Source organism: Rattus rattus, chromosome 1, assembly GCF_011064425.1.
Source record: "Rattus rattus isolate New Zealand chromosome 1, Rrattus_CSIRO_v1, whole genome shotgun sequence".
Taxonomy (NCBI): Eukaryota; Metazoa; Chordata; class Mammalia; order Rodentia; family Muridae; genus Rattus; species Rattus rattus.
This window is the reverse complement of record NC_046154.1, coordinates 5,047,107-5,074,387: the sequence shown is the minus strand read 5'-3', so window position 1 is coordinate 5,074,387 and position 27,281 is coordinate 5,047,107. Positions and strand designations below refer to the sequence as shown.

Genomic DNA, 27,281 nt, shown 5'->3' with positions numbered 1-27,281 from the left:
CTTTTTTAGCCTTGGCAGTCCTGAAACTAGCTCTGTAGACCAGACTGGCCAAAAACTCTCAGCGACCCTCCTGCCACTGCTTCCCAAGTGCTGGGATTAAAGGTGTACATGGCATTGCTTTTTTTTTTTTTTTTTTTTAAACCCACAGGATTTGCAAGACAAGCAGCAGGAATTTTTCTTTCTGCTCTCTCTTCCATAAGCCCTGATAGGTTAATAGGTTTTTAGTGGAATCGTAGAACCCTTTAAGACCTCCAGTTGGTTTAAGTAAACACTTTTGCCATAGTTTCATCTTTAAAATCTTACTGTAAAACTCTACCTCCTATGTTTCAATGTGTGTCAAGACGAAATTACAATCTGGAGATCTTAATCAGCTTTGTAATTCAGCAATTAGAATGAAAAGAAAACAAAAATAATACAGAGGATGGTGGTAAATGTCCTCTCAGAAGGCACGAGAGATCGAGGCCAGGTCTGCTTACTGAACCCTTGTCTCAAAGCAAAACAATAACAACAAGAACAAAAAACCCAACCACTCATAGGCCAAGCAGAAGAGGTTGGCTTTAAAGATAGAAGGCTGAGGAAACTGGATTCCTTTCCATGTTCTTTTCCTGTAGGGAGGGGTACGGGGGGTGGTGCTTCCTCATCACATGCTTCATAGGTAAGTTAGAAAGACAGCTTGTTTTTTTCCATTTGATGGCATGATCCTCTAATGTGACTCCACTCTGGAGGGACTAGCAGGAATTAACCCAAACCGAGGGCCTCATGTAAGTCTGACAGATAGACACAAATGCCTGGTTGTGTAAGGTTCAGTAGCTTGTCGCGAGTGCAAAGGCTGTTGCGCCTGCTACATTGTGCCAGGAGGTAGTCCTGCTTGGCAACGCGGGGGTGTAGGGGGAGGCGTGGCCTTCATCCAAAGACGCCTGGGCGCACCGGCTCAACGTCATCTCTTAGAGACACCCTAGGGCGGCGCTAGACGCTACTTTGCTTTTAGCCTCCCAGCCGTGCGTCATTAGCTGAGGACACTTCCGGTGCGTGCAGGGTACTGTTGAGGGGCAAAAAAGCAGAGCACGTACGCGGTTCGCCGTACTCATAATACGTCATCAGCACGCTTCCGCGAAGGAAGTGAGGACAATCCTGGCACGCGCCGGGCGCTGTTTCTTCCCAGACTCCAGGACCGGCTGCGGCGGCTGTAGCGGCGCAGGGGTGAGTGGCGGCGTAGGGGTGAGGGGTGAATGTGAGTTTACGACGTTCCTGAAGAATCCCGCTCCTGAAGAAGGACGCACTGCAGCCGCGACCAGTCTTGCTGCACAGAGCTAAGGGCAGTGGAGGCGGCAGGCCCTGGCGCTCCCCGGAGCCAGCCCCCGCCTCAGGTTTGAGTGATTGAACCCTCAAAAGTCGGACCCGGTCCGTGAGTCCAGTGTTTGACAGTACACCTTGATCTTACCTGTTACTCATACAACCTTTTGACACCTAAGGCAGAGTTTGTTGAGTGCGAGGCACTGAAATAAGATCTTTGACCTGGATGATCTTTCATCCTAGAACAGTACCATTACGTGGATCATGATGATGATGATGTTTGCGTTTTACGGAAAACTGAACTGAGGTAAACTGAGTTGCCCAAAACCTTACAGGAGTGACAGAAACGACTTATTCAGGCAGAATCCTTCCTACCTACCGGGACTTCCGGGACTTATTCTGAAACACTAACGATTAGACTTAAGTGTTCAGAAAACACAGAGCGACAGACCATAGCTTTCTGTGTCCCGAGGTTGCTTGAATTATTTTTCTTTTTGCAGTGTTTTAACTCAAATGGGTGATGAAAAGGACTCTTGGAAAGTGAAAACGTTAGATGAAATTCTCCAGGAAAAGAAACGAAGGAAAGAACAAGAGGAGAAAGCAGAGATAAAACGCTTAAAAAATGTAAGCTATGTTTTTTAAGTAAGTGGTTTTCTTAAAGAAGATTTAATTTCTTTGCCCTCATTTTTCCATTAGAACAACGCTTCTTCGGTGAAGTTCTTTTGTACTTCCAAATGTCACAGGTGAGCCCAAAATCTATTCTAAAATTAACAAAAACATTCATATGCTCAGTTGACATTGAAGGTAGATTAATAACACACTGAAGCTGTATCTAAAGGAGTATAATATCTCGTTAAAAAATAAAATGTTCTGAACCTAGAATCATTACTGCCACCAGACTAATTTTTCTCATTTCATTATTAGCATATTCATAATACCATTTACCAAGCATTTTTAATGGAGTGGGAACTTTCCTTGCAATTAAAACCAGTGCTTTGGGGGTTGGGGATTTAGCTCAGTGGTAGAGCGCTTGCCTAGCGAGCACAAGGCCCTGGGTTCAGTCCCCAGCTCCGAAAAAAAAAAAAAAAACAAAACAAAAAGACAAACAACAAAAAAAAAAACAGTGCTTTGTAATTACCTTGGTTTGGGCGATGACATACTCAGAGTTGTTAGGTGACTGGATAAGAAACATTGACATAGGCCCGGAAAGATGGCTCAGCTGTTAAGAGCACTGGCTGCTCTTCCAGAGATCCTGAGTTCAATTCCCAACTCACAACCACCTGTAATGAAATCCAACGCCCTCTTCTGGTGTGTCTGAAGATAGCTTCAGTGTGCTCATACACATAAAATAAATAAATCTTTTTGTTTTTTTAAAGAAATACTGACAGAAGTACTTATTGTCAATTTATGTGTTATGTATTTCACATGTAAAAATCCAACTAAGGTCTTAATTTTGGCTCAGCAAAGCTAACATTTGTGGCACAGTCTCATGTCCCTTCTCATGTATGATGTTTTAAACTTTCTGTTTTCAGGTTTCAGGTTACCAAAAAAAAAAAAAAAATGTGATGTTAATTACATGAGTTTTGAACAAAAGTTATGTTTTGTAAAGTTTCTATTCAAAAAAATGTATATTTAGAGTTTCTCAGCAAACTCATTATCATTAAAGATATGTTTAGGCTGTACAAACTTTAATCCTAACACTCAAGAGCTCAAGAGACTGAGGCAGGCAGATCTCTTGAGGTCAAAGCCAGCCAGTGCAATATATATTTTATACATGTATTATATATACATAATGTATGGATAAATATATGTGTATATTTGTATGTATGTGTGTATATATATGTATATATGGGTATACACACATATGATTCCATATGTATATATACATGTGTGTATGTATAGTGAGATACATACGGTAATGTAACCTCAGCATTTCAAAGACTGAGGCAGGTTTCTAGCTCAAAACCATCTTGAGCTACATAATAAACCATTTTTCAAAGGTAGAAAAAGAAGAAAGGTTACTGATGAGGAAAATAACTTAATGCTTCATTTTTCTTTGTTTCTTAGTCTGATGACCGGGATTCCAAAAGGGATTCCCTTGAGGAGGGGGAGCTGAGAGATCATCGAATGGAAATCACAATCAGGAACTCACCATACAGAAGAGAGGATTCTATGGAAGACAGGTGAGAGAATTTAAGGTGTTGTAGTAGTCATGTTTAGCCTGTAACCTGTGGGCCACATGTGCCCTATGTTAGCCGTGAATGTATCCCAATGCAGAATTATCAGCTACTTAAAACGTGTTTGTTTTTGCAATTTGATTGGAGAGAGACAGAGACAGAGACAGACTCTGTGTGTGTGTGTGTGTGTGTGTGTGTGTGTGTGTGTGTGTGTGTGTGTGTGTGTGTGTTAGTTCGTTACTTTATCCACAGGACTCAGAAGCTGGAGTAAAAGGTTGTTGTAAGATGCCTAGTATGGGGGTTGGGGATTTAGCTCAGTGGTAGAGCGCAAGGCCCTGGGTTCGGTCCCCAGCTCCGAAAAGTAGAAAAAGAAAAAAAGGAAAAGATGACCAGTATGGGTCCTGGGAACTGAACATGGGTCTTTTTCAAGAACAAATGTTCCTAACTACTCAGCCTTCTCTCTTGTCCCTAGCCTGCCTTTTGTCGGTCTGACTTGTTGTTTTTTGTTTTTTGGGTTTTTTTTTTTAATACTTACTTTATTTATTATATATATGTACACTGTAGATGTCTTCACAGATGGTTGTGAGCCACCATGTGGTTGCTGGGATTTGAACTCAGAACCTCTAGAAGAGCAGTCAGTGCTCTTAGCCACTGAGCCATCTCTCCAGCCCAACTTGTTGTTTTTATATGCTGTATTGCAAGTCTACAGGTTTGGTTCCAGAAGCCACTGTGGTCATGGTGACTCATAACCATCTTTAAGTCCAATTCCAGAAAAATCTGACCCCCCCCCACCTTGTAATGTAATACATATATGCTGGAAAACATTCATTCACATAAATGTAGTTATTTAAAAAATAAAATTTTTGTATTTTTGGTTTTTTATTTGAGACAGGGTCTCTATGTAGTCCTATCTGTCCTATAGCTCACTCTATAAATCCTCAGAAATCCACTTGCCTCTGCCTCAAAAGTGCTGGGATTTGAAGGTGTGTGCCACCATGCCTGGCTATTTAAAATTTGTATTTGTCTCCTGTGAGGTTGCTTTTGTGTGGAGTCAATTATTATGAAGTCCAAATGAGCATGTATTCCTTCCTTTGTGATATCTTCAATCAAGCCAGCACCATTTAGATAATGCATTTAAATGTTTATCCTGTGTTGCAAGTTTTGGAAGTAATACAAAGTTGAGTTTAGAGAGGCCACTGTCAGCGGTGCTGATGTCTGATGATTCTTTGGGTGTGGTGATGTCATTTGTTTTCTTCTCCCGTCTTGTAAGATAACTAAGGGAAATACTTCAGAGAAGCTCCGAGTGTAGATTCTTCCGGAATCTTGGTGTTAAAGAAGTAGTTGAAAGCTCTGTGAAATGGCCTTTTTATTTGTTAAAGGTAATAAAAATGACAGGACTTTAGCGGCCTTATTGAAGTATAAATAACTAAATGAATTGCACATAATGAATGATTTGACATGTTACACCTTGGCCATGAAACCATCACCACAATCAAGGAAACTAATAAATGAGCATGCCCCTCTCTGTGGAAAGACGCTCCTGTTGGTCACAGACCACACTCATTTCTCATAGTTGTGTTGGGAATGATGCTTTTCTCTGAGTAGACCATGGTTCTCTGCACTTGCTGTCACAGCGTCACTCTTCTCTTACAGAGGAGAGGAGGATGATTCTCTGGCCATCAAACCACCCCAGCAAATGTCTCGGAAAGAAAAGGCTCATCACAGAAAAGATGAGAAAAGAAAAGAGAAACGTCGACATCGTAGTCACTCAGCAGAGGGCGGTATGGGAGACTTCGCTCTTTCTATGGTGTCATAACTCTTTGTGTGCCCTGTTGTGATCTGCTTTCTTCAGTTGTAGCTAAAAGTCAAGACGAATGAAATTTTAGGCAAAAGCATAAACTCACAGTAGACTTTTTGGAATAACTGTTTGCTTTTCCTTCTGGTATGTGTGTTTTACGTCATTTGTCTACAAACAAAATTGCTGTAATTCAGTGTATAAAGATGAAAACACCAAAAAGAAAAAGAAAAAAATGGGTGTTGGGGTCAAGTCCAACTAATGGCTTTGCCTTGAGAGGTCTGGTTTTGTGCCACTGCCAAGAGGTTCTGTTCTTGTTTTGTCTTTCATTTTGTTTTTTAAAATAACATTTATTAAAAGCAAAATCTTGCTAGGTAGCTCAGTCTATCCTCTAGCACCCAAGATTCAGCCTCCTAAATTCTGTATACCTGGCTTCTAAAGGGATCTCATGAACCTATTTAAATCTTACTGTAAATGCAGTTGCTAATGTGGTTTTATAACATGGTGTAGAAATCTATTTAAAACAAACAGTTTTGTTCTGTATCGTGTAATATTGATTTTTTTTTAAGTTCTAAAAATAATATATCATGATATAACATTAAGAAAGGTGAAAATCAGGGCCAGAGAGACAGTTCAGTGGTTGAGTGTGTACTGCTCTTGTAGAGGATCTGGATTTGGTTCCTAGCACTCATGTCCAACATCCCTCCGCCTCCAGGAGCTCCTACATGCACGTAGTAGTGCACTCGAACTCACTTATGCAAGCACCTATTTATGCCATATGTAGATGAGTCAGATAAGGATGTCAGATCCCTTGGAACTGAGGTTACAGGTGTGTGTGTGTTTGTGTGTATATGTGTATGTGTGTGAGAGTTTGTGTGAGTATGCTTGTGTGTGAGTGTGTTTGTGTGTGAGAGCGTGTGTGTGTTTGTGTCTGTGAGTGTGTTTGTGTGTTTGTGTGTGTGTGTGTGAGTGTGTGTGTGTGTGTGTGTGTGTATGTGTGTGTGTGTGTGTGTGTGTGTGTGTGTGTGGGTGTGTGTGTGATGTGTGTGTGTGTGTGTGTGTGTGTGTGTGTAGAGGTTGGGTGTGCGGTGTGTGTGTGTGTGTATGTGTGTGTGTGTGTGTAGAGGCATTTAGGTGTGTGGTGAGTGTGTGGGTGTGTGTGTTTGTGTGTATATGTGTTTGTGTGTGAGAGCGTGTGTTGTGTGTGAGAGCGTGTGTGTGTTTGTGTCTGTGAGTGTGTTTGTGTGTATGTGTGTGTGTGTATGTGTGTGTGTGTGTTTGGCACCAAGTGTGGGTCCTGTGAAAGAACAGCAAGCACTCATAACTGAAGATTCAGCTCTAGCCTCATTCTTTCTTTCTTGATTTAATGTTCAACTTAAGGTTTTGAAAATTGAGTCTCTTTGTGTGGTGCTCATATCTCATTAGGGAAACATGCCCGAGTAAAAGAGAAAGAAAGAGAACACGAACGCCGGAAACGACATCGAGAGGAACAAGATAAAGCACGAAGAGAATGGGAAAGACAGAAGAGGAGGGAGATGGCAAGAGAGCATTCCAGGAGAGAGAGGTGAGACCTGCTCATTAGTGACCTTTAATAAAGTGACTGTGGTCACTGAGAGACTTGGCTGAGGGATCAGATGGGGAAGGATATTGCAGAGGAAGGCTGAGGATCTACACTAGTAACTTTTTTCTTTGCTGTGACAAAACACTTTACACAAGCAACGGAAGGAAGGAAGGGTGTACATTGGTTCATGGTTTGAGGGTACATCCATCATGGCAGGGTGGCAAGAATATTAGGCAGCTAGTTATGTTAAATCTGCAGCAGGGAAACAGACTAATAAATGTTGATGGTCATTTTTATTTCTCCTTATTCATTCTGGGATCCAGGTACATTGATTGGTACCACATTAAGGTGGGTCCTTTCACCTCAAAACAGTCTAGAAATTCCTTTATGGTGGTGCCCAGAGATTTGTCTCCTGGGTAGTTTTAGACCCTGTCAAGGTGACAGTATTAACTGACACAAGTTACCAAATAGGAATTCAGGCACTGAAGATGGAGAGTTGAGTCAGACGTGAAGTAGTGGAGTTAGAGAGGGAAGCACGGTGGGAAGGTGTGTTTTGTGAGTAACTCTGACCCTGTGGCACTGGGGAGTGAGGCAGGTTCTGTCTTATGAGAACATGAAGTCTTATACCTTTTCATGGTGGGTTATTTTTTTTTTTTCCTTTTTTCTTTTTTTCAGAGCTGGGGACCGAACCCAGGGCCTTGCGCTTCCTAGGCAAGCGCTCTACCACTGAGCTAAATCCCCAACCAGTTATTTTTAAGCTGTGGTATAGTAAGGCAAAGGCTGGGCACGTACACACCTTAAATTCCAATACTAAAGAGGCAGAGCCAGGCAAAGCTCTTTGAATTTGAGGCTAGCCTGGTCTACATATCAAATTCTGAGTCTGTCATAGCCACAGAGTGAGATGTTGTCTTTTAAAGAAAAGAAAAGAAAGGTAGCAGCATCTTAAGAGAAAGTCACTCAAGTTCATAGTTTGAATCCTGCCATAGTCGGTGCTTACTAGAGGTCGATGTGGATGCTTTGCTTTAATTTCCTTTCCTGTTACAATAAAATACTCAGACAAAGGCAGCCTAAGGGAGGAGAAAAGGCTGACTTGTTCCACCATTTTAGGTTAGCATTCATTGCAGGGCAGTTCATGCCTTCAGGTTGAAGTAGCTAGACACTCCTACAGTCAAGAGCAGAGAGATGAATTAATGCTCAAACATTAGTCTCAGTTCACTTTCTCTACTCTGAAAGATCCTTTTAAAAAGCTTTTGTTTGTTTGTTTTTTTTTAATTCTCTGCATACATGCTTATGTGTGTGAGTGCAGGTGGCCTGAAGGGTCAGAGGGGCATGTCCTTTAGAGCTAGACTTACAGGTGCTTCTAAGCTGCCTGATATGGATGAAAACTCTACAAGAAGAGTGAGTATTCTAACCACTGAGCATCTCTCTAGCCTCACTTCCTCCACCCTTACATGCAGAGGGAATGGCTTCACCTAGAGTAGGCATGTCTTCTTATCTTAACTAACGTGTTCATCGTAAGGCCTGCCAGTGTTGGCGCACACCTTTAATCCCAGCATTCAAGAGGCAGAGCCAGGCAGATCTCTGAGTTAAAGGCCAGTCTGGTCTACAGATAGAGTTTCAGGACAGCCAGGACTACACAGAGAAGCCCTGTCACTGAGAAAGAAAAACAAAAAAGTTGATGCTTCTCACTGAAGCACTTGGTGTGCTCAGCAAGCAATTTGAGGCCTATAGGGGCCGGATGTAAACTCATAGCATATGGAATGTCTCTGCCCACCATTCCCTTTTTAGAGACTGAGGGTGCCTTCTCCAGTGACGGGAGCTTGGGATACAAATGGAGCTTGGTAGGTGAAGTTTGAGGGTCCATGTAGGTTTTTGTAAGGTAAAACAGAAGAGAGAAAACATGTAGACAGATTTCTTGATAAGACTAAACAAAGACTACCTTCTTCTCCCCCAAACTAGCTTTAAAGCTGGCTATAATTGAGGAAATCCAGATATCCGTATCCAAGTAGCTCAGTGATCCCCAAGCAGGGTGAACAGAGTTGCCAGAGAGATCTGCACTTCTTGTCAGGATGGTGGCACTGGGGCTGGGATGTGTTAGCTCTACACCATTTAGCAAAAATCTCAACTAGGAATTTTGTGTCTGGCACTATTTTTTTCCTACAAAAGTGAAAGGAAGATAAAGACATTTTTTGGTAAATCAGGACTGGTGGACTTTAGTTTACAACTCTATGGAAATAGTAAGGAAGACCTTCAGAACAAACGGTAGGCTAGAAATGGTGAGTGTACATGTCAGCAGTAGAGTAGAGCAGGTGGGTCTTCATGAGCTTGACACCAGCCTCAGCTATACTGTAAGACCCTATCTCCACTTGCCATTTCCCCCAATAAATAGTAAAAATAGCCAGGCCTTATAGTGTATCCTTATGTTGCCAGCTTTTAGGAGCTTAGGCAGAAAAATTGCTAAAAAGTTTAAGGCAAGTCCAGGAGACATAATGAAACCCTAACAAAAAGTTAAAATAAAAATACCATAACATATCTGGTGTTTTCATTTAAAATCAGAGAATAATTAAAACATAAAACTCTAGAAACAGAACCTTTTGTCTATGCATAGGAATATGAAAAAATAACTTTAGCCACTTAATCATGTTTCAGTACCTCGTTTTCCGATACCTTGTTTTCAGGCAGCTAGCTCCCCTGCTCTCCCCATCGTGTTCAAACTTACACTGTTCCAAACTGGGGCAGGAAGTGGCTGCCTCAAGGTCCATCTGCCCAGACTCCGGTGAAGGTCTTAGGGCCACAGTTGCGTCCTCACTTTCCCAGGAGGCCTCTCTGCCTCCTTTGTAGCAACTTTTATTTGTGTACTCTTGATGTGCTGGACCTAACCTGGATTCTCTTGTGTACGTGGGGACCTCCATACTGTGTTTTCCTAGAGTTGTTGGTAGAAGCCATAGAGCCGTTGTTTGGAATCTGACATGATAGCCTCTTCTTGGGCTTTGCCTTCTCCTGCTGTGGCTTGCCAGGATGGCTTGATTATATGTGCTTTCCACACCTAAGAAGCCATTTGTGGGTTTGCGGTGTACAAGTACACTACATGAGTTGAGCAGAAACCCCAGCCTAAGAAACTTCTGTCAGCCTTCAATTACAGCACTCGGGAGGCAGAGGCAGGCAGATCTCTGGGTTTGTGGCTAGCCTGATCTACAGAGAATTTCCAGGACAGCCAGGGCTATACAGAGAAACTCTGTCTCACCCTGCTCCCCCAGGCCCCCCTCCAAAAATGAATAAATGAAAAAAATGAAAAGAAACTTCCTTTGGAGTAGGAACATGATGACCTGGTATGCTTTTTCCAGGGACCGCCTGGAGCAGTTAGAAAGGAAGAGGGAGCGGGAACGCAAGATGAGGGAGCAACAGAAGGAACAGCGGGAACAAAAGGAACGGGAACGGAGGGCAGAGGAGCGTCGCAAAGAGAGAGAAGCTCGTAGGGAAGGTAGGAGGGAGGGACTGTCCTCTTTCTCTTTCCTTGGGTTACTTTGAGGGGATTGACAAGTATGCCATAGATTTCACAGAGGTGGCTCACCCTTACAGAGAGCCTATGATGTAACAGCCTAGACTGGGCTTTGGGAAAGATACCCTGAAGGGAGGCAGAAACTGGCAATTCTTGGCTCCTATGCTTGCTTCACTAAACCCTCGCCCCCTCCCCCTCCTGTTAAATTTCATGTACATTATCCATTTTATCCTTTGAACAATGATTGGTTTACTTTCATTCTGTGTTTCTGAGTGTTTTGCCTGCATGTATGTCTGTAACATGTATGTGCATGGTGTCCTTAGAGGTATGGAAAGGTCGTCAGATCCCGTGGGACTGGCGACAGACTATCATGAGCCTCTCTGTGGGTGTCAGAACTCAAACTCGTGTCAGACTTTCCTTTTGAAATCTGGCTGGTAGGACAGGCTTACTTTTGTCATTTTGCTGTTTGTATATTATAATATATAATGATGTTATATATTATTATCCTGCATATATCTTATCCTTTATTTTTGCTTTATTGACATTCTTTGTATTACTAATCTATTTCTCTCTCTCTCTTTAATTTTATTTATTTCCCTTTTATGTGTATGAGTGTTTTATCTGCATGTCTATCTGTGCAGCACATGTATGCCTGGTGCCTGAGGAGGTGGTGAGCATCTATGTGGATACTGGGAATTGAACCTGAACCATTTGCAAGAACAAGTGCTCTTAACCTCCTAACCACTGAGCCAACTCTCTAAGCTTATTACTCTTTTTTAGCCAAATATTTGAATTCATTTTTCATTTTCTTTTGTTTTTTTCTAAATTAGATTTTTGTTTGTATGGTTATAAATCGGACATATACAACATTCTAAAGTTATGACATACTTGAATTGATACTAGTTTAGCTTCACTTCAGTAACTTATAAATTCTGTTGCTTTTGTCCCTCTGAAGCCATTTTAAGTTGGTCCTGTCATAAAATATTTCAAATAGTACTCTTAAAAAAATGCATTAGCCTAACAAAGACTTACAAACAGTTGTTAGCTCATACCAGAGAGAGTTCCATTGTAGCATGTCTCCTGCATTTTGAATTCATCCTTCTTGGAGTATGTTGAGCAGAATGAGTGTTGATACTCACGTCTTGTGGAAAATGAGTTTCGGCAGTTACCTGCTGTGGGTGTGACCTCCATTGCTCCCTAGTCCTTATTGACTCAGTAATCTCAGGCTGGGCCGTTGGTGTCCCATGGGTCCTTTCTGCTCTCAGGATTGTTCTTCAGTGGTTTTTGCTTCCTGTCTCTTAGGTTCCATAGTTTTCATGGCTATGTCTCTCAGTTTATTGAGCCTGTCTTCTGCCTCCTCAGACCTGCTGTGGGATCCCTAGAGAGGATTAAAAATTTCCAGCGTGCATATTTTAAAAGGCCTATCTTTTTTTAATTTCTTTTTCTTTTTTTAAATTTTTTTTTTTTTTTTTTTTTTTTTTTTTTAGCCAGTGTCTCAGATTAGTCCAGATGACTTAGAACTCAATGGTGTCCGTATGGCACTGAACTCTCAACACTTATTCTTCCTCAGGTTGCCAAGTCCTGGGATCATAGGACACCAACTGGATTTCCTGAATGTTTATTGGCTTTTTCATGTTCATGGCATATTTCCTTGATTTTCGCCCCATTTTTAGTTCTTTGAGCATCTTTATAATGGTGGTCTTAAGGCTTGTGGGTCTTTTGTTTTCATGAAGGCGTTTTCAGAGAAAGCAGTGCTAGGTGGAGTTCTGCTCATAGCCCTGGTGGAGTAGGACAGCACTCTCACTCTTGTGCTGCCTTCACACCTTAGTGGACAGGGCTCTGTGGACCAACTGAGGCCCTGAGTCCACTGTGGTAGATAGGACCACACAGTTTCTTTGTATTTCTGAGCCATTCCTGGGCAATCAGCATGGCAGCACATGCCTTAGAGTCATTGCCTTCTTCTCATCCCAGGTGTGCAGCAGGCAGATCCCCTGCCAGAGAGGCCAAGAATGTAGACCATGGTACCACTACATGGACATCAGCCACACACTTTTCTCTGAGGTCAGATGTAGGCTGGTGACTTCCATTCCCTGAGGCCATTTCTTCAGCCTTGTCTTTTTTGGCATCTCCCATCATACCTACATTGGAGTGGTTAATTTTTTTTCTTTGACTAGGACAAAAATTGCTTTTTCTTTGAATGTCTTGTGGGTAAGTGTTTTGTTGTTTTGTTTGTATTTTGTTTAGTAGTTTGAGACCAGGTCTATACATAGCTCTGGATGTTCTGCAACTCACTATGTAGACCAGACTTGCCTCCCACTCAGAGAGATCCACCTGCCTCTGCTTCTCAAGTGCCCTCGAGGAGTAAAGTTGTTCACTTTTGTTTGTTTGTTCATTTGTTTGTTTGTTCTGTTGGTTGGTATCTTAGGGTTACTATTGCTCTGGTAAAACAACATGACCAAAGCACCTTGGGTAGGAAAGGGTTTATTTGGGTTATACTTCCACATCACAATTCGGCATCTAAGGAAGTTAGGACAGGAACTCAAACAGGACAGGAAGTGATACAGAGGCCATGAAGGACTGCTGCTTTCTGGCTTGCTTCTCATGGCTTGCTCAGTCTGCTTTCTTACAGAATCCAAGACCACCGGCTCACCACCCACAATGGATTGAGCCCTAATTAAGATAATGCTCTACAGGCTTGCTTACAGCCCCATCTTATGGATTCATTTTCTTAATTGAGATTCCTCAAAGGCAGCTGGTGTCGAGTTGACATAAAACTACCCAGTACAGTTGGTTGTGGGGGTTTTCTTGTTGCTCGTTTGTTTTTGGTCTTTGTTGTTGTTGTATTTTGTTTTTTATTTCGTTTTGTTTTGAGACAGGGTCTCTTCTCTGTAACCCTACCTGTCCAAGAACTCACTAGGTACACCAACCTGACCTCCAAGTCAGAGATAAGCCTGCCTCTGCCCAGTGTGCTGGGATTAAAGTCATGGGCCCCCATGCTGGGTCTTGTTTGTTTGTATTTAACTTAAATGTCTGTCTTGGCTCTGAGATCAGATCCCTCCTCAGGGCTTGGTGTGACTGTGTTGTGAATGTTGACATTGTCTGTTCTGACAGTTGGCCTGGCACATCCTCTTACACATCAAATCTAAGTCTGCCTTTCTTTGGAAATATGCAGTCATATTTCTAGCTTCCCCTGTGCTTACAATTGCTTTAATGTCCATGTCCTTAAATATCTAGTTTCTAAAAGAGGAAAAGAAAAACCAGAAGTGGACACAAGTGCCCTGGTCCTTACGTTTTCTCTAAAGGACACCCTAAGCAGAGGGGTGCAGTCTCAACAGCTTGGGTACTTTATCCCTTCTGGGACTGCACATAGCATCGAGAGTATCGGTTTTTGATGATTGGGAACAAGTCCTTGTCTGCAAGCTTCTCTGGAGCCCAGAATAACTGATTGCCCAGGAGATGAGAGTGGCAACTTCTACTATGCTAACAGCTAATTGACCAGAATTGACCAGTTGTTATCAAGCCTCCCCCGGAACTTGAAGACCCTCAACTGATTCTAGAGTTCCATACTAATTGGCTAACACAGGCCAAGTTGTTGTTGAAGTGCTGCCTGGCATTTTTTTTTTTTTTTTTTTTTTTTTTGGTTTTTTTTTCCCGAGCTGGGGACCCAACCCAGGGCCTTGCGCTTGCTGGGCAGGCGCTCTACCACTGAGCTAAATCCCCAACCCCGTGCCTGGCATTTCTAACTCTGCCATCTTCCCAGAATCCTTTCCCACCTTGGCCTCTGTAACCAGTGAAGATCATTTTAGAAGGTCCCCTGCTGAGCTGATAGCCTTCAGCTTGGGAGTTATTCCCAAATGAATTTTGGCTTTTGTGATGGTGAAGCTGTTAATACCATAGGTCTGTATGTAGGTCTGTAGCACTCATGGTGTGGAGCCACGTTGGGAAGGCTACTCCCAGCAACATCTCTGCTCTGTTTTGTGTGTACAGTCTCTGCACATCACCGTACCATGAGGGAGGACTACAGTGATAAGGGAAAGGTTGGCCACTGGAGCCGCAGCCCTCTGAGGCCACCAAGAGATCGCTTTGAGCTGGGAGACAACCGGAAGCCAGGTGAGTCCGGCAAGCATGGGCTGTCTTTTCTGGGAGATACCTGAACGTGAAATTTGTAATTATGATATATACAAGTGCCATAATATAATCTATTATTTTGTATTATATGCTAACCTTAAAAGTTTATTTTTAAAATGTGAGGGGAAAACAAAACAATTCATGAAATTAAGGAGACTTTGCCAAGCAATTTATTTTTCACAATAAAATCATGTATTGGTGAGCCAGTAAAATGGCTCATCAGGTAAAAGCGCTTGCCTAAGGACGATGCCTGGGATCCATAGGAAGGAGAAAACTCGCTTGCACAGATTGTCCTCTGACTTCCATACGTGCTCCCAAACAAGGCATGTGTTTCAACTGAGATGCTCGTTGCTGGTCTTTTTGGAAGTTGTTCTTCCGATTAAAATGTGGGTGAATAAATTAATTGTTTTCTGTAAATAGTGAACTTGATCATTGTGTAAGCTGTATGTAACTTATGGGTGATTCTGTCTTGTTTATTTATAACATGTTCCAAAGGTTGGGGATGTATTGTAACCTACCCAGTGTTTGATCTTAAGCACCACAATTAAAAAAAAAAAAAAAAAAAAAAGGTCAAATAGGACTATGATCCCAGTCCTCAGGAGGTTGAACAAGAGGATCAGATAGATGTTTAGTGTCATTTTCTGCTATGTAGTAAGCTTTAGGCCAGCCTGGGAGATAGATAGATATGTACATATACATATACATATACATATACATATACATATACATATATATATATATGATGCTGTCTTTTTAAAAAAAAAAAAAGACTGGAGATATGGATCCATGCTTAAGAGCATTTGTTGCTCTTGCAGAAGACCTAAATTCTGTTCCCAGCACTCAGGTGGCAGCTCACAACTGTTTGTCGGGAATCCAGTACCGTCTTCTGACCTCAGCAGGCATCAGGCATGTATCACATACATGCAGGCAAACACTCACAAAGCAAAACAAATGAATAAAACCGTTTTAGAAAGAAACTGCAATTTTTTAAACATCTCTCCAAATTCACCTGTGTATGGTTTATTTTACAAGTGAAAGAAGAGAAGGTGGAAGAAAGAGACTTGCTGTCAGACCTCCAGGACATCAGTGACAGCGAGAGGAAAACCAGCTCAGCTGAGTCTTCATCAGGTATCTGGGGCCACCTGGCTGAGGCCTCACTGCTGCCAGAGGAAAACCAAGACTTGCTTTTTTACCTGTGACTCTTGTGTTCTGTAGCAGAATCAGGCTCAGGTTCTGAGGAGGAGGAGGAGGAAGAAGAGGAAGAGGAGGAGGAGGAAGGGAGCACCAGTGAAGAATCAGAGGAAGAGGAGGAGGAGGAAGAGGAGGAAGAGGAGGAGGAAACTGGGAGCAACTCTGAGGAAGCCTCAGAACAGTCTGCTGGTAAGGAGCTGGCAGGTCATACTGGATTACAGTGATAGAAAAGTATTTTATGTTTCCTGTGTAGAGTTAAGGTACTACAGAAGACCAATTTAACATCTAATGAAAGCACATACCCAAATAAACTTGCCTTATTCTGTGATACTCACATTGACTCCAAAATTGGGACTGGCAATGTGCTTCAATAGTAAAGTGCTTACCACCTGCCTGGTGCTAGTGTGTGAGGCCCTGGGTTCAATCCCTGTATCACCAGGAAAACAAAGAGACCCCTACCCCCACCACAGATTGATAGGTAAGAACTCTTGCTCTTTTCCACACACCTGCTGACCCTTTAGAGCAGCCTGATGCAGGGTGAACTTGCAGTGCCAAGGCCAGCTCTCCGATGCATACTGATCTGAGCAGACATCTGTCTTTTGCAGAAGAAGTCAGTGACGAAGAAATGAGTGAAGATGAAGACAGAGAAAATGAGAACCACATCTTGGTTGGTAAGGACTTCTGTGGTTCCTCTGCCCCTGTATAGTGACTCTCTGAGAGAGGCAGTATATGGTCCTCTTAACACAAACCATCCACGGCATGCAGTGACCCCATAAGTTCAAGAAGCTTATATTCCCTGGAAGCTATAGAGAACTGCCGTCCTGACTGAGAGTGATCTGAGAGATGTGATTCCTAGAGGACACACCATTGCTCACTTTGCAGCCTGTGCCCACCGTGGCTGATGTTACTTGGCAGGAAACAGCTTTATTTGGATGGCACTCTTCCCTGTGATATAGATGCTAAGAGAGGATGCTAAGAGCATGGTTTTATGCTGAGAGGGAATGGAGTTGTGTTGGAGAGCAGTTTCTGGGGTCTGATGGCACAGGCACTCTTATGAGATGGGAGACCTGGCCTGGCCTCAAGTAGCTAACAAGGTAGACATGAATCATGGCCTACCCCCTTCATGCGACATCTTACATTTTAGTCCAGTGTCTGGTTCTGACTCTGCCTAGATCACCAGGGCTCCAGACCGTATTCAGATACCTGTTTCCCAAGGATAGGCCCTAAACTGACTCCTGCCATGGGAAACACAGGGCATACCACTTCACACAGCCCCAGAGCAGGAGGAGGGTAAGTTGTACTTACTTTCTCCTGCTCCATAATTAGGTTTAACTTTTAAAGTTCCAGAGTCGCGATTTGACCGAGATTCTGGGGACAGTGACGAAGGAGAAGAAGAAGTTGGTGAGGGGACACCGCAGAGCAGCGCCCCTACCGAGGGAGACTATGTGCCCGACTCTCCAGCTCTGTCACCTATTGAGCTAAAACAAGAACTGCCCAAGTACCTGCCAGCCCTGCAGGTCAGAATCTTCCCACTCTCCTAACCCCAGGACTGTGCGGTGACCGTTTACAGATGAAGTAGGTGCTATAGAACAGAGTCGTGCTGTTGGTGCTCATGGCTCTCCTGAGGTGTTGACATTCTCCATACAGTGGTCTGGCTAGTCATGGCACCAGCCTCTCACAGCCTTAACCATGGTACTTCCCTATATGCCTGGCAGCACTGTTGGGCTTACTGGTACCAAGAGCTGTGTGTTGTTGCTTCTGCCTTTATTTGATCCCTAGATATTACAAGAGATTCATTATTAGTGCATAGGGCTTGTTTAGGAAATTGCCAGTGAGTGTGCAACACTGCCCTGAGGATGTAGAGGACATGGTGGTCCTGGGTAGTATATCACCTTTCTGAGCTCTGGTCACTTGCCCTCCAGTTAGTGCTTCCAGATAGTTGAGTCTGGCCATAGACCGCACAGAGTAGTGGTATCCCAGTGGTATCCCATGATATGCATGGAAGGTTGTCACTGGGGGTGGGCAGGCCATGCCCCCTCTAGGGTGGCATAGTTCACCAGACAGGATACAGTTTTAAAGAGATATTCTTTTTTTTTTTTTTAAAGAGATATTCTTATTCATGCTAAGTTATTTCACAGGAAAGTGGTAGGTGGTCTTGGATGAAGCAGAGTAAAAATTTAAGTTGGTTTTATTCATATATTCACATGCATACATTCTTAGGTCACTTAGGCTAGGTCTCCAGTATGACTGCCCTGTACAGATAAAGCCTGTTAGGCTATCAAATATGGCGGTTGATCCCTCTTACCCTACTTCCTCCACAGGGATGCCGGAGTGTAGAGGAGTTTCAGTGTCTGAACAGGATTGAAGAAGGCACCTATGGGGTGGTCTACAGAGCAAAGGACAAAAAAACAGGTAGGTAATCTACTAAAGGAGTGTTAGGGGCAGGTACTGGTCAGCAGAAAGCTGTCGCCCACTCTGGGACAAGGATTCATTCGTGAGTGATATGAGTTTGTTGCTCCTGCACTAGTACAAGGTCAACCTTGGGAGTTCTGAAAAGCAGTGAACCTCCCCTTGGTCTTTGTGCAGACCCTGGTGTCCTGCCCCTTTGGTCTCTACCTGTGCACTGTCAGAACGTGGTTATTAAATGTGGATTTCCATTTGCATGGTCCATTGGATCTTTGGAAGCAACCCTGCCCTTTCTTTGGTGCCAGTTCTCAGGCCACGCTATGCCCATATACCTAGCACCAGGTCTTAACTCAGACGAAGTATACCTGAGCCTCTTGGTATCTTCAGAAGCCCAAGTTCAGCCAAACTCTGATTCTGATTCTGCTGTTCACTGTGACAGCAGATGGCAAGCCCCAGAGGTAAGAGAGAAGACCAGGGAAATGGCCAAAGGCGCAATAATAGACCTATAAGTTCCCTCTTATTGTTTGCAATGCTGGGATTCTTGACGCTCAACCACTGTGTTAAACTACTTGCCCAGGCTTCCCTTGTTCTGTTTTAACTTTTTTTTGGTACAGGGTCTCACTGTGTAGCCCTGGCTGGCTTGGAACTCCCTGTATAGAACAGGAAGACCTTGAACTCAACAGAATCTCTGTCTCCCAAGTGGTGGGATTAGAGGTGTACACCATCAGGTCTAGCTTGCCTTATTATTTTTGAGACAAGGTCTCTCTGAGTACTAGAGGTTGACCTGGAACTTGCTGTATTGTCCAGGCTGGGTTTGAACTTGAAGTCCTCATGAGCACTAAGATTAAGGGTATGTGCCAACACACACACTAGAGTTTTCAGTCCATATTTATGTTTTCTTAGGTACTTCATTTTTTTTTGTTTGTTTGCTTTTTGTTTGTTTAACATGATTTTTAAAAAGTTATGTATATATGGGTGGAAGGGGTTTCATTGCTCATGAGTACAGATGCCCACAGAAACCAGAAGCCCTTATTGTAGTCTCTAGAGCTATAATTTGCTGGGACCTTGCCCTGGGCTGGGTCCTCTCTGGAAGTTAGCCAGTTGGGCAGAGCATCAGCAGGATGTAAAAGTTGTTTAGTATTAATAATATTTGCTCTTTGATTCTTAGTCATACAGGGGGCAGTAGCCAATGGTTTCAAAGGAATGATGACGTTTCACTTCCTGGCTGGGGATTAGGTAAATGATTTATTGCTAGTACTCCCTTTTCTGGCCAGGCAGCCAGAAGCCCTTCAGTGGCAGGGCTGGGTGACTTTTTGTGAACCAGAGAGGAAGGAAAGGAAAAGAATTAAGATCCTTTACACAGGCAAATGTGCACAGGCGCACATAACATACATTCATACACCACTCTCTGGCAGGGCCCAGCCATCTTTCAATCAACTCCATAATTTTTCATGTATGCTTACACATATATATACATACATCTACACGTATACAGACATACATATATACATATATACATATGGACGGATGAGGCAGAGCTCTCCAAGCCACCACACCATACCATCTTCACTTCTTATGTTTTTTAAGATTATTTATTATATACACTGTAGCTGTGTTCAGACACACACTAGAAGACGGCATCGGATCCCATTACAGATGGTTGTGAGCCACCATGTGGTTGCTGGGAATTGAACTCAGGACCTCTGGAAGAGCAGTCAGTGCTCTTAACCACTGAGCCATCTCTCCAGCCCACCATCTTTATTTCTTTTGTCTGGCCTTTTTATAGACAAAAGTTCTTTTAAAAATTACCTTATAGATAAAATTTACACAGAATGGGAGTTACAGGATGGTGAAAGTAAGTTCAAAACAGTGTCTCACTCTGTATGTTAATTGTAAGTTCAGAGCAATGCTTCTATGGCCTTGCTTTTTCAGAGTGCATACCTGCGGCTTCGTCCTTGGGCCTGAATGTTTTTCCTTGAACACAAATTTGTCCCAAGCCTATTTCTCTTTTTAGTGTAATTATGAAAGCTCATTGTATTTCTTATTATGCAGCCTTTCCTTACTTTTATGAGGAGTGGGCAAATTGTATTCTTTTTTCTAAGTTTATTACATCGTTCTAACCAAAACCATCTCTTAAAACTTTCTTCCTAACATCAAATCAGGAATTCTATAGTCATTAATTCATCTAAAAGCATTAATTAGTGAAAGTTCATCTTTATGTTGCTCTGCAGGAAATCTGCTCAATAGAGTGGGCTAATGCTCAGGGATTATTATATTAACTTAATAATGACAGGAAGCGGTGCTGAGATGCAGTCTCTTTGCCTCATAAAGCTCACCCATTGCAGACTATTGCAAGCACTGGGCTGCCTCCTAGAAGGCCACCTGCTATCTTAGCCTATCCTAGAGGGCTCCTGACAATAATTGTGAGCCATTCAGCATAGGTGCTCAGAAACAGAACTCAGGCCATCTGGAAGAGCAACCAACACTCCTTACTGCTGAACCATTTCCTAGCTCCTTGACATGATTTTTAAAATTTATTCTCTGACAATTTTTTTTTTTTTCGGGGCTGGGGACCGAACCCAGGACCTTGAGCTCCCTAGGCAAGCGCTCTACCACTGAGCCAAATCCCCAACCCCAAAACTTGCAAACTCCTTTTTTTTTTTTTTTTTTTTTTTTTCCCAGAGCTGGGGACCGAGCCCAGGGCCTTGTGCTTGCTAGGCAAGCGCTCTACCGCTGAGCTAAATCTACAACCCCTTCTCTGACAATTTTATACATATATTCTTTCTTCTTCCTCGTCCTCCTCCTCCTCCTTCTCTAATTTTATAACTAACATGACTCAGTGCTGCCAGCATATGCCTGGGTGTGGGTCCATCCACTAGAGCATGGGCACACCTTACCCAGATGCTATCAACTGCCAATAGCTCCTCAGCTAAGGATGGGATCTCTGAGCCCCGCCCACATCCATGTTGAAAAGTTGACTAACTTGGGCTTGTGTGGGCAGCTCTAGCTTCTAAGAATTCATGAGGGCAACCACCATGTTTTGTTTTTTTTTTTTTTTTGTTGTTGTTGTTGTTGTTGTTGTTGTTGTTGTTTTGAGGCAGGGGCAAGCAGAGTCCCTGCCCCACTTTAAGATTTATTTTATGTATGTGAGTGCACTGTTGCTGTCTTCAGACACATCAGAAGAGGGCATCAGATCCCATTACAGATGGTTGGGAGCCACCATGTGGTTGCTGGGAATTGAACTCAGGACCTCTGGAAGAGCAGATGGTGTTCTCAACCACTGAGCCATCTCTCCAGCCATGTTTTTAATTTTCTTGATGGCTGACAATGTTGAATACTTTTTAAAAAATTTTTATTAACCATTTCTACTTTTTAAAAATGTGTATAAGTGCTTTCTCTTTATGTAAATCTATGTACCATGTGTTCAGTACTTATAGGGTCCAGAAGAGGGTATTGGCTCTTGAGAATGCTCTGCAGTTCTATGGCCCACTTATGGATAGGTTGTTTTTTGGTTTTTTCGTTTTGGGGGTTTTGTTTGTTTGTTTGTTTGTTTGTTTGTTTGTTTGTTTTAGCTTCCTGAGTTCTTTGTATAGTCTACATACTAATCCCCTGTCAGGTATATAGCCATTAAAGATCTTCTCCCATTGTGTGCCTCCAGAAGTGGTAGAATCAAAAGTTTATGCCACCATACCTGGCATGTTTTGCTTGTTTTATGAATGGAATTGTTTCTCCAGTATCTGTCTCAGTACGTTTGTCATTAGTTTATAGAAAGACTTGATTTTTGTGTGTTAAGTTTGTTTATCAAACTGAAAATGTTTATTATCTGTTCTAGGATAACATTCTAGGACTCTTGTGGAGTCTTTTTTTTTTTTTTTTTTTTTTGAAAATGTTAGCATTTAATTAACCTCTGAAGTGTCTTTAAGCCACCAGAACACAGGCACCTCCAACACCCTTTATCTTCTCTTCTGCTGAAGAATTTGGCCTTTACAATGATAGGTTGCTTAGGGAGCTTCCCCTTCCCCAGAACTTTGTAGTAGCCTGATCGAACAACATCAATGATGGGAGCAACTCCAGTCTTGTTTTTTGCTGCATTGACCCGTGTCTGCTCACTGACCAACGTCCATAATTTATCCAGGTTGACAGTTGGGCAGAAGCTCTGGTTCCTCTTCAAGTGGTAATGCCTCATGCCAACTTTGCCGAAGTAACCTGGATGATATTTGTCAAAGTTGATCCTGTGGTGATGCTCGCCTCCAGCATTCCCTCGGCCTCCTGGGTGCTTGCGGTGCTTACCTATGCGACCATGGCCGTGGCTCTCTTGTGGAGTCTTTAATGTCTCCTATTATCTTAGGGTTACTGTTGTTGCAGTGAAACACCATGACCAAAAGGAAGTGGGAGGAAAAGGCTTATTTATCTTATATTTCCCATGTTGTAGTCTAATGAGGACCCACAGGAGTTAAAACAGTGATTGAGAGCAGATGAGAATGAAAACCAGTTCAGACTGATTTTATCAACCTGGATCAGACTTCAGAGTCTAATGCCAGGTGGTGCACTGTCAGCACATTTAAAACACAGTAAATTTGAGGAAAAGTTTCCAGGCAACATTCAGTTCAATTCCAGGTACACAATAAAGCTTAAGGTGTGACTTCATAGAAACTCCTTTACAAAGGTCTAGAATCTAGTATGGTCTCTAGCCAAGTCAACGGGCTATAAAATACATGTAACAACCCCTAAAAGTTGGTTTAACTGAGAGCTAAAGATAATGGTGCAGTGAGGGAGAATGTAGCAAAAGATGGATGAGGTCTGCCTCTACAGATAGCAGAAAGATCATTAACAAAATCCACTCCCAGCCTTCTGGGTGGAAAAAAAACAGATATTTTATCTCCTCCATTGAGAAGAGAGTTCTGTGTGTTTAACATTCCTGGTTTTCCTGTGGTCTGTGGTCAGAGGATCTTTGTGCCCCCAACAGTAATCCATCTCTGAAGGAAGTCAGGGCAGAATCCTGGAAAAAGGAGCTGATGCAGAGACCATGGAGGGGTCCTGCTTACTGGCTTGATGATCATCATGGCTCGCTCAGCCTGCTTTCTTATGGAACTCAGCCACCCACCCACCATGGGCTGGGCCCTCCCCCATCAATCACTAAGACAGTGCCTTACAGGTGGGTGGTTGTGGAGTGACATACCTTTAATCCCAGCAGAGTCTGAGACTGGTCTGGTCTACAAAGTGAGTTCCAGGACAGCCAGGGCTACACAGAGAAATCCTATCTCAAAACAAAACAAAACAAACAAAAAGAAAAGAAAAAAAATTGCCTATGGCCGTATTTTCTCAACTGAGGTTTTCTTTCTCGTGACTATGACTTCTGTCAAGTTGACATAAAACCATAGCCAGGATGACTCCTGTAGATGTAAAGTCGTACTGTCAGTAAATAGAGATGTTTTCACTTTCTTATTTGCATTCCTTTTCTTTCCTAAGGCTTCTGGTACTGTATCGAGTATGAGTGGATAGCTGTGTGTAGGGACACAGGCCACTAATGTCAGCGCTTGGGAGGCAGAGGCAGGTGAATCTGAGTCTGAGGCTGACCTGGTCTAGAGTATGTTCCAGGGTGGCTATGGTTGCATAAAGAATCCCTGTCCAAAGAATAGAGATAGTGGACTCCCTGTCTTGTTCTTCATATTAGTGGAAATGCTTTGTTTAATATATATATTAAAACACGTGTGTGTGTGTGTGTGTGTGTGTGTACACGAGTGTTTTACTTGCATGTTTATACACTGTGTGCTTGCCTACTGCCGGAGGAAGCCAGAAAAAGGTATCTGATCTTCTGGAAAAGATGGTTAAAGCCATGTAGGTTCCATGTGGAAACCAAACCTGGGTTTCTGCTAGAGCAGTGAGTGCTCTTAACTGCTCAGTTGTCTCCAACCCCTGAAGTTTCCCCCCACTTAATATAATGTTAATTGGGGCTGGAGAGATGGCTCAGCGGTTAAGAGCACTGGCTGCTCTTCCAGAGGTCCTGAGTTCAATTCCCAGCAACCACATGGTGGCTCACAACCATCTGTAATGGGGATCGATGCCCTCTTCTGGTGTGCTGAAGACAGCTACAGTGTACTTATATAATAAATAAATCTTTCAAAAAATATGTTAAGTGTATCACATTTATCCTTTACTATACTAAAATTCCTCAGGATTTTAACATGAAGAATGTTGGATTTTGTCAAAAAAACTTTTTCTTAGCATCAAGATAACCATATAATTTCTGTTCCTGAATCCATTTATGGAATTTGTAATATTTATTGGCTCGCATATATTGAACTATCCCTAACGTTGGAAAAAGCCCAGTTTGATCATGGTTGGTTGACTATTGATGTGCTCTAGAGCTCACTTTTCACTTATACAGCTTCTTGGTTTTTTTGTTTTGGTTTGATTTGGTTTGGGTTTTTTTGTTTGGCTTTTTGTTTGCTTGTTTTTGGCTTTTTGTTGTTGTTTTGATTTTTTTTTTTGTTTTGTTTGGTTTTTTTTTTTTTTTTGAAACAGGTTCTTTCTGTGTAGTCCTGACTCCATTGGAATTCTATGTAGACCAGGGTGACCCTGGAACTCAGCATAGAGATCAGGCTGACCTTGAACTCAAGAGATCTGTCTCCCAAATGCTGGGATTCAAGGCACTTACCACCACTACAACTGTCTATTTTGATTTGGGGGGGGGGGATATCCTATTCTTTAGCCCAAACTGGCCTCAGACTCATGGCAATCCTCCTGCCTCAGCTTACATGAGTGACCATGCCCAGCTTACATAATCTTCTTTCCAGATGAGATTGTGGCTCTGAAGCGGTTAAAGATGGAGAAGGAGAAGGAAGGCTTCCCGATCACATCACTGAGGGAAATCAACACCATCCTCAAGGCCCAGCACCCCAATATCGTCACTGTCAGAGTAAGGTTCAGCCTCCATATTCGGCATGCCCTACCCCTGTTGAGTCTTACCCCCTGAAGGGACAAGGAAGAGGGTTCCTTGATATCCTAGGGTCAGGTGATAACACTTCCAAAGGCATCAGCTTCCCAAGATGTCTTAGTAGTTCTTTGTTGCTCACAGCATGTGTGACTTCAATTTCAGGTTTCCAAGAACCAGTGTTTTCTAGGGTGGGGCTGGAGGTAGAAGCCATGTCCAGAATGCATATACTGACTGTTAATTCCTAGGAAATTGTTGTGGGAAGCAACATGGACAAGATCTACATTGTGATGAACTATGTGGAACACGACCTCAAGAGCCTAATGGAGACTATGAAACAGCCCTTCCTGCCAGGTATGGCTGCCTTCCACCCTGAACAACAGTGCTGTCCAGTCATGAGATAAGGGCAGGGCATTCTCTTCTCTGCACGTTGTGAGGGATCTCTGAGTAAAGGTAGGAATGGTGCCCTAGGGACCCCATGCCTATGAATGGTGACCCTGGTGAGCTCAGAGCCACCCTGGCAGGAAGTGTCCTGGCATGAACTTTCCCCTGGAGTCTAGTTGCTGCTGGTTACCACATAACCCTGGGCTCCAGGGCCCATTGCAGAGACGTTGGGAATTCATGGGGGAGAGAGAGCGTCTTTGTGATCTCATCACTCTCACAGGGGAGGTGAAGACCCTGATGATTCAGCTGCTGAGTGGGGTGAAGCACCTCCATGACAATTGGATCCTACATCGTGACCTTAAGACCTCTAACCTTCTGCTGAGCCATGCTGGCATTCTCAAGGTGAGCCCCTATTCTTTCCAAGCCTCGTGCCTGGGAAAGCAGTCTGTAGTCTGGTCTTACAGACCACCCTGTCCTTGTTACAGGTGGGCGACTTTGGGCTGGCTCGGGAGTATGGTTCACCCCTAAAGGCCTACACTCCAGTTGTTGTAACCCTGTGGTATCGTGCCCCAGAACTGCTGCTTGGTGCTAAGGTAAGTCTGAAGAGGGCTCTGAGAACCTTCCTTGCCTCATGCCCCATGGTAGCCTCATTCAAACCTGCAGGTGACACTGATGTGGGGCTGCATGCATCTGAACAGTTTCTTCTGGACTCTTAGGAATACTCCACAGCTGTGGACATGTGGTCAGTGGGCTGCATATTTGGAGAACTGCTGACACAGAAACCTCTGTTCCCTGGGAAGTCAGAGATTGATCAGATTAACAAGGTTTTCAAGGTGAGTGTGGGGGTGCTCTGTCAGTCTTGGGAATGGCTTACAGTGTAGATGCAGAACTGGAATCAGGATTGGGTACCCCAGGCACAGTGTGGTCCTTTGGTGGCCTCTCTGAAAGTGGCAAACACATGTGGGCCCCATACAGGGTGTATCTAATTCAGACTTCCCTGTTTTTCAGGACCTGGGGACTCCCAGTGAGAAAATCTGGCCTGGCTATAATGACCTCCCAGCCGTCAAGAAGATGACCTTCAGCGAGTATCCCTATAACAACCTCCGCAAGCGATTCGGAGCTTTGTTATCAGATCAAGGATTTGATCTCATGAACAAGTAAGTCTGAGGGTAGCAGTCTGTAGCCACTGGGCTCCGGGCTGACTCTCTGAATGGCCTTAGGGCCTGGAAGCCCCAGGACACTAGGTTTGAGGGGATGCTAAAGTTCAGTGGGCCTCACCTTCCATCTCAGCTCAGCACAAGTATCCCCAAGAAAGCAAAAGGCTTAGCTCAGCTTGTGACGGCCATATGTGCCATGATGCACACAACAGATACCCTGCCCTGTGCCCTTCTCTTTAGGTTTCTGACTTACTTCCCTGGGAGGAGGGTCAGCGCAGAAGATGGCCTCAAGCACGAGTATTTCCGAGAGACTCCCCTCCCCATCGACTCATCCATGTTCCCCACATGGCCTGCCAAGAGTGAGCAGCAGAGGGTGAAGAGAGGCACGAGTCCACGGCCCCCTGAGGGTGGCCTGGGCTACAGCCAGCTGGTGAGAGGCATGATAACTAATGGGGTTCCCATGTGGGGAGGCCTGGGTGGGTCAGTTCTTATGATGGCCACCTTACTTCACAGGGGGATGACGACCTGAAGGAGACGGGCTTCCACCTCACCACCACCAACCAGGGAGCCTCAGCTGCTGGCCCTGGCTTCAGCCTCAAGTTCTGAGGTCAGCTTGATGGACTTGGCCCGACTGGGTGGTGACAGCCAGATCTGCTGAGTCAGGGCAGCATCATTGTTGTTGTTATTGTTGTTCCGTGTTGTTTGGGGCAAGTTGTAAATTTGTAGAATTAAATGAAATTTTCTTCTGAAAGGAAA

At 43.5% G+C, this 27,281-nt stretch overlaps 1 protein-coding gene and 1 pseudogene across 1 annotated transcript; one reads left to right on the top strand and one right to left on the bottom strand.

The window, feature by feature from the left end:
• The first annotated feature begins 1,074 nt into the window (after window positions 1-1,074).
• LOC116891888 (cyclin-dependent kinase 11B) lies at window positions 1,075-27,281 on the top strand. The gene is made up of 20 exons (XM_032893301.1): window positions 1,075-1,200; window positions 1,794-1,917; window positions 3,361-3,476; window positions 5,124-5,251; window positions 6,691-6,829; window positions 10,171-10,307; window positions 14,313-14,435; window positions 15,486-15,581; window positions 15,669-15,833; window positions 16,250-16,315; window positions 16,986-17,161; window positions 17,966-18,056; window positions 24,848-24,969; window positions 25,233-25,338; window positions 25,649-25,770; window positions 25,854-25,961; window positions 26,085-26,201; window positions 26,377-26,525; window positions 26,766-26,955; window positions 27,039-27,281. The coding sequence occupies exons 2-20, from the start codon at window positions 1,807-1,809 to the stop codon at window positions 27,129-27,131; spliced, it is 2,355 nt and encodes a 784-aa protein (XP_032749192.1). The 5' UTR covers window positions 1,075-1,200; window positions 1,794-1,806; the 3' UTR covers window positions 27,132-27,281.
• LOC116885312 lies at window positions 21,969-23,113 on the bottom strand (annotated as a pseudogene).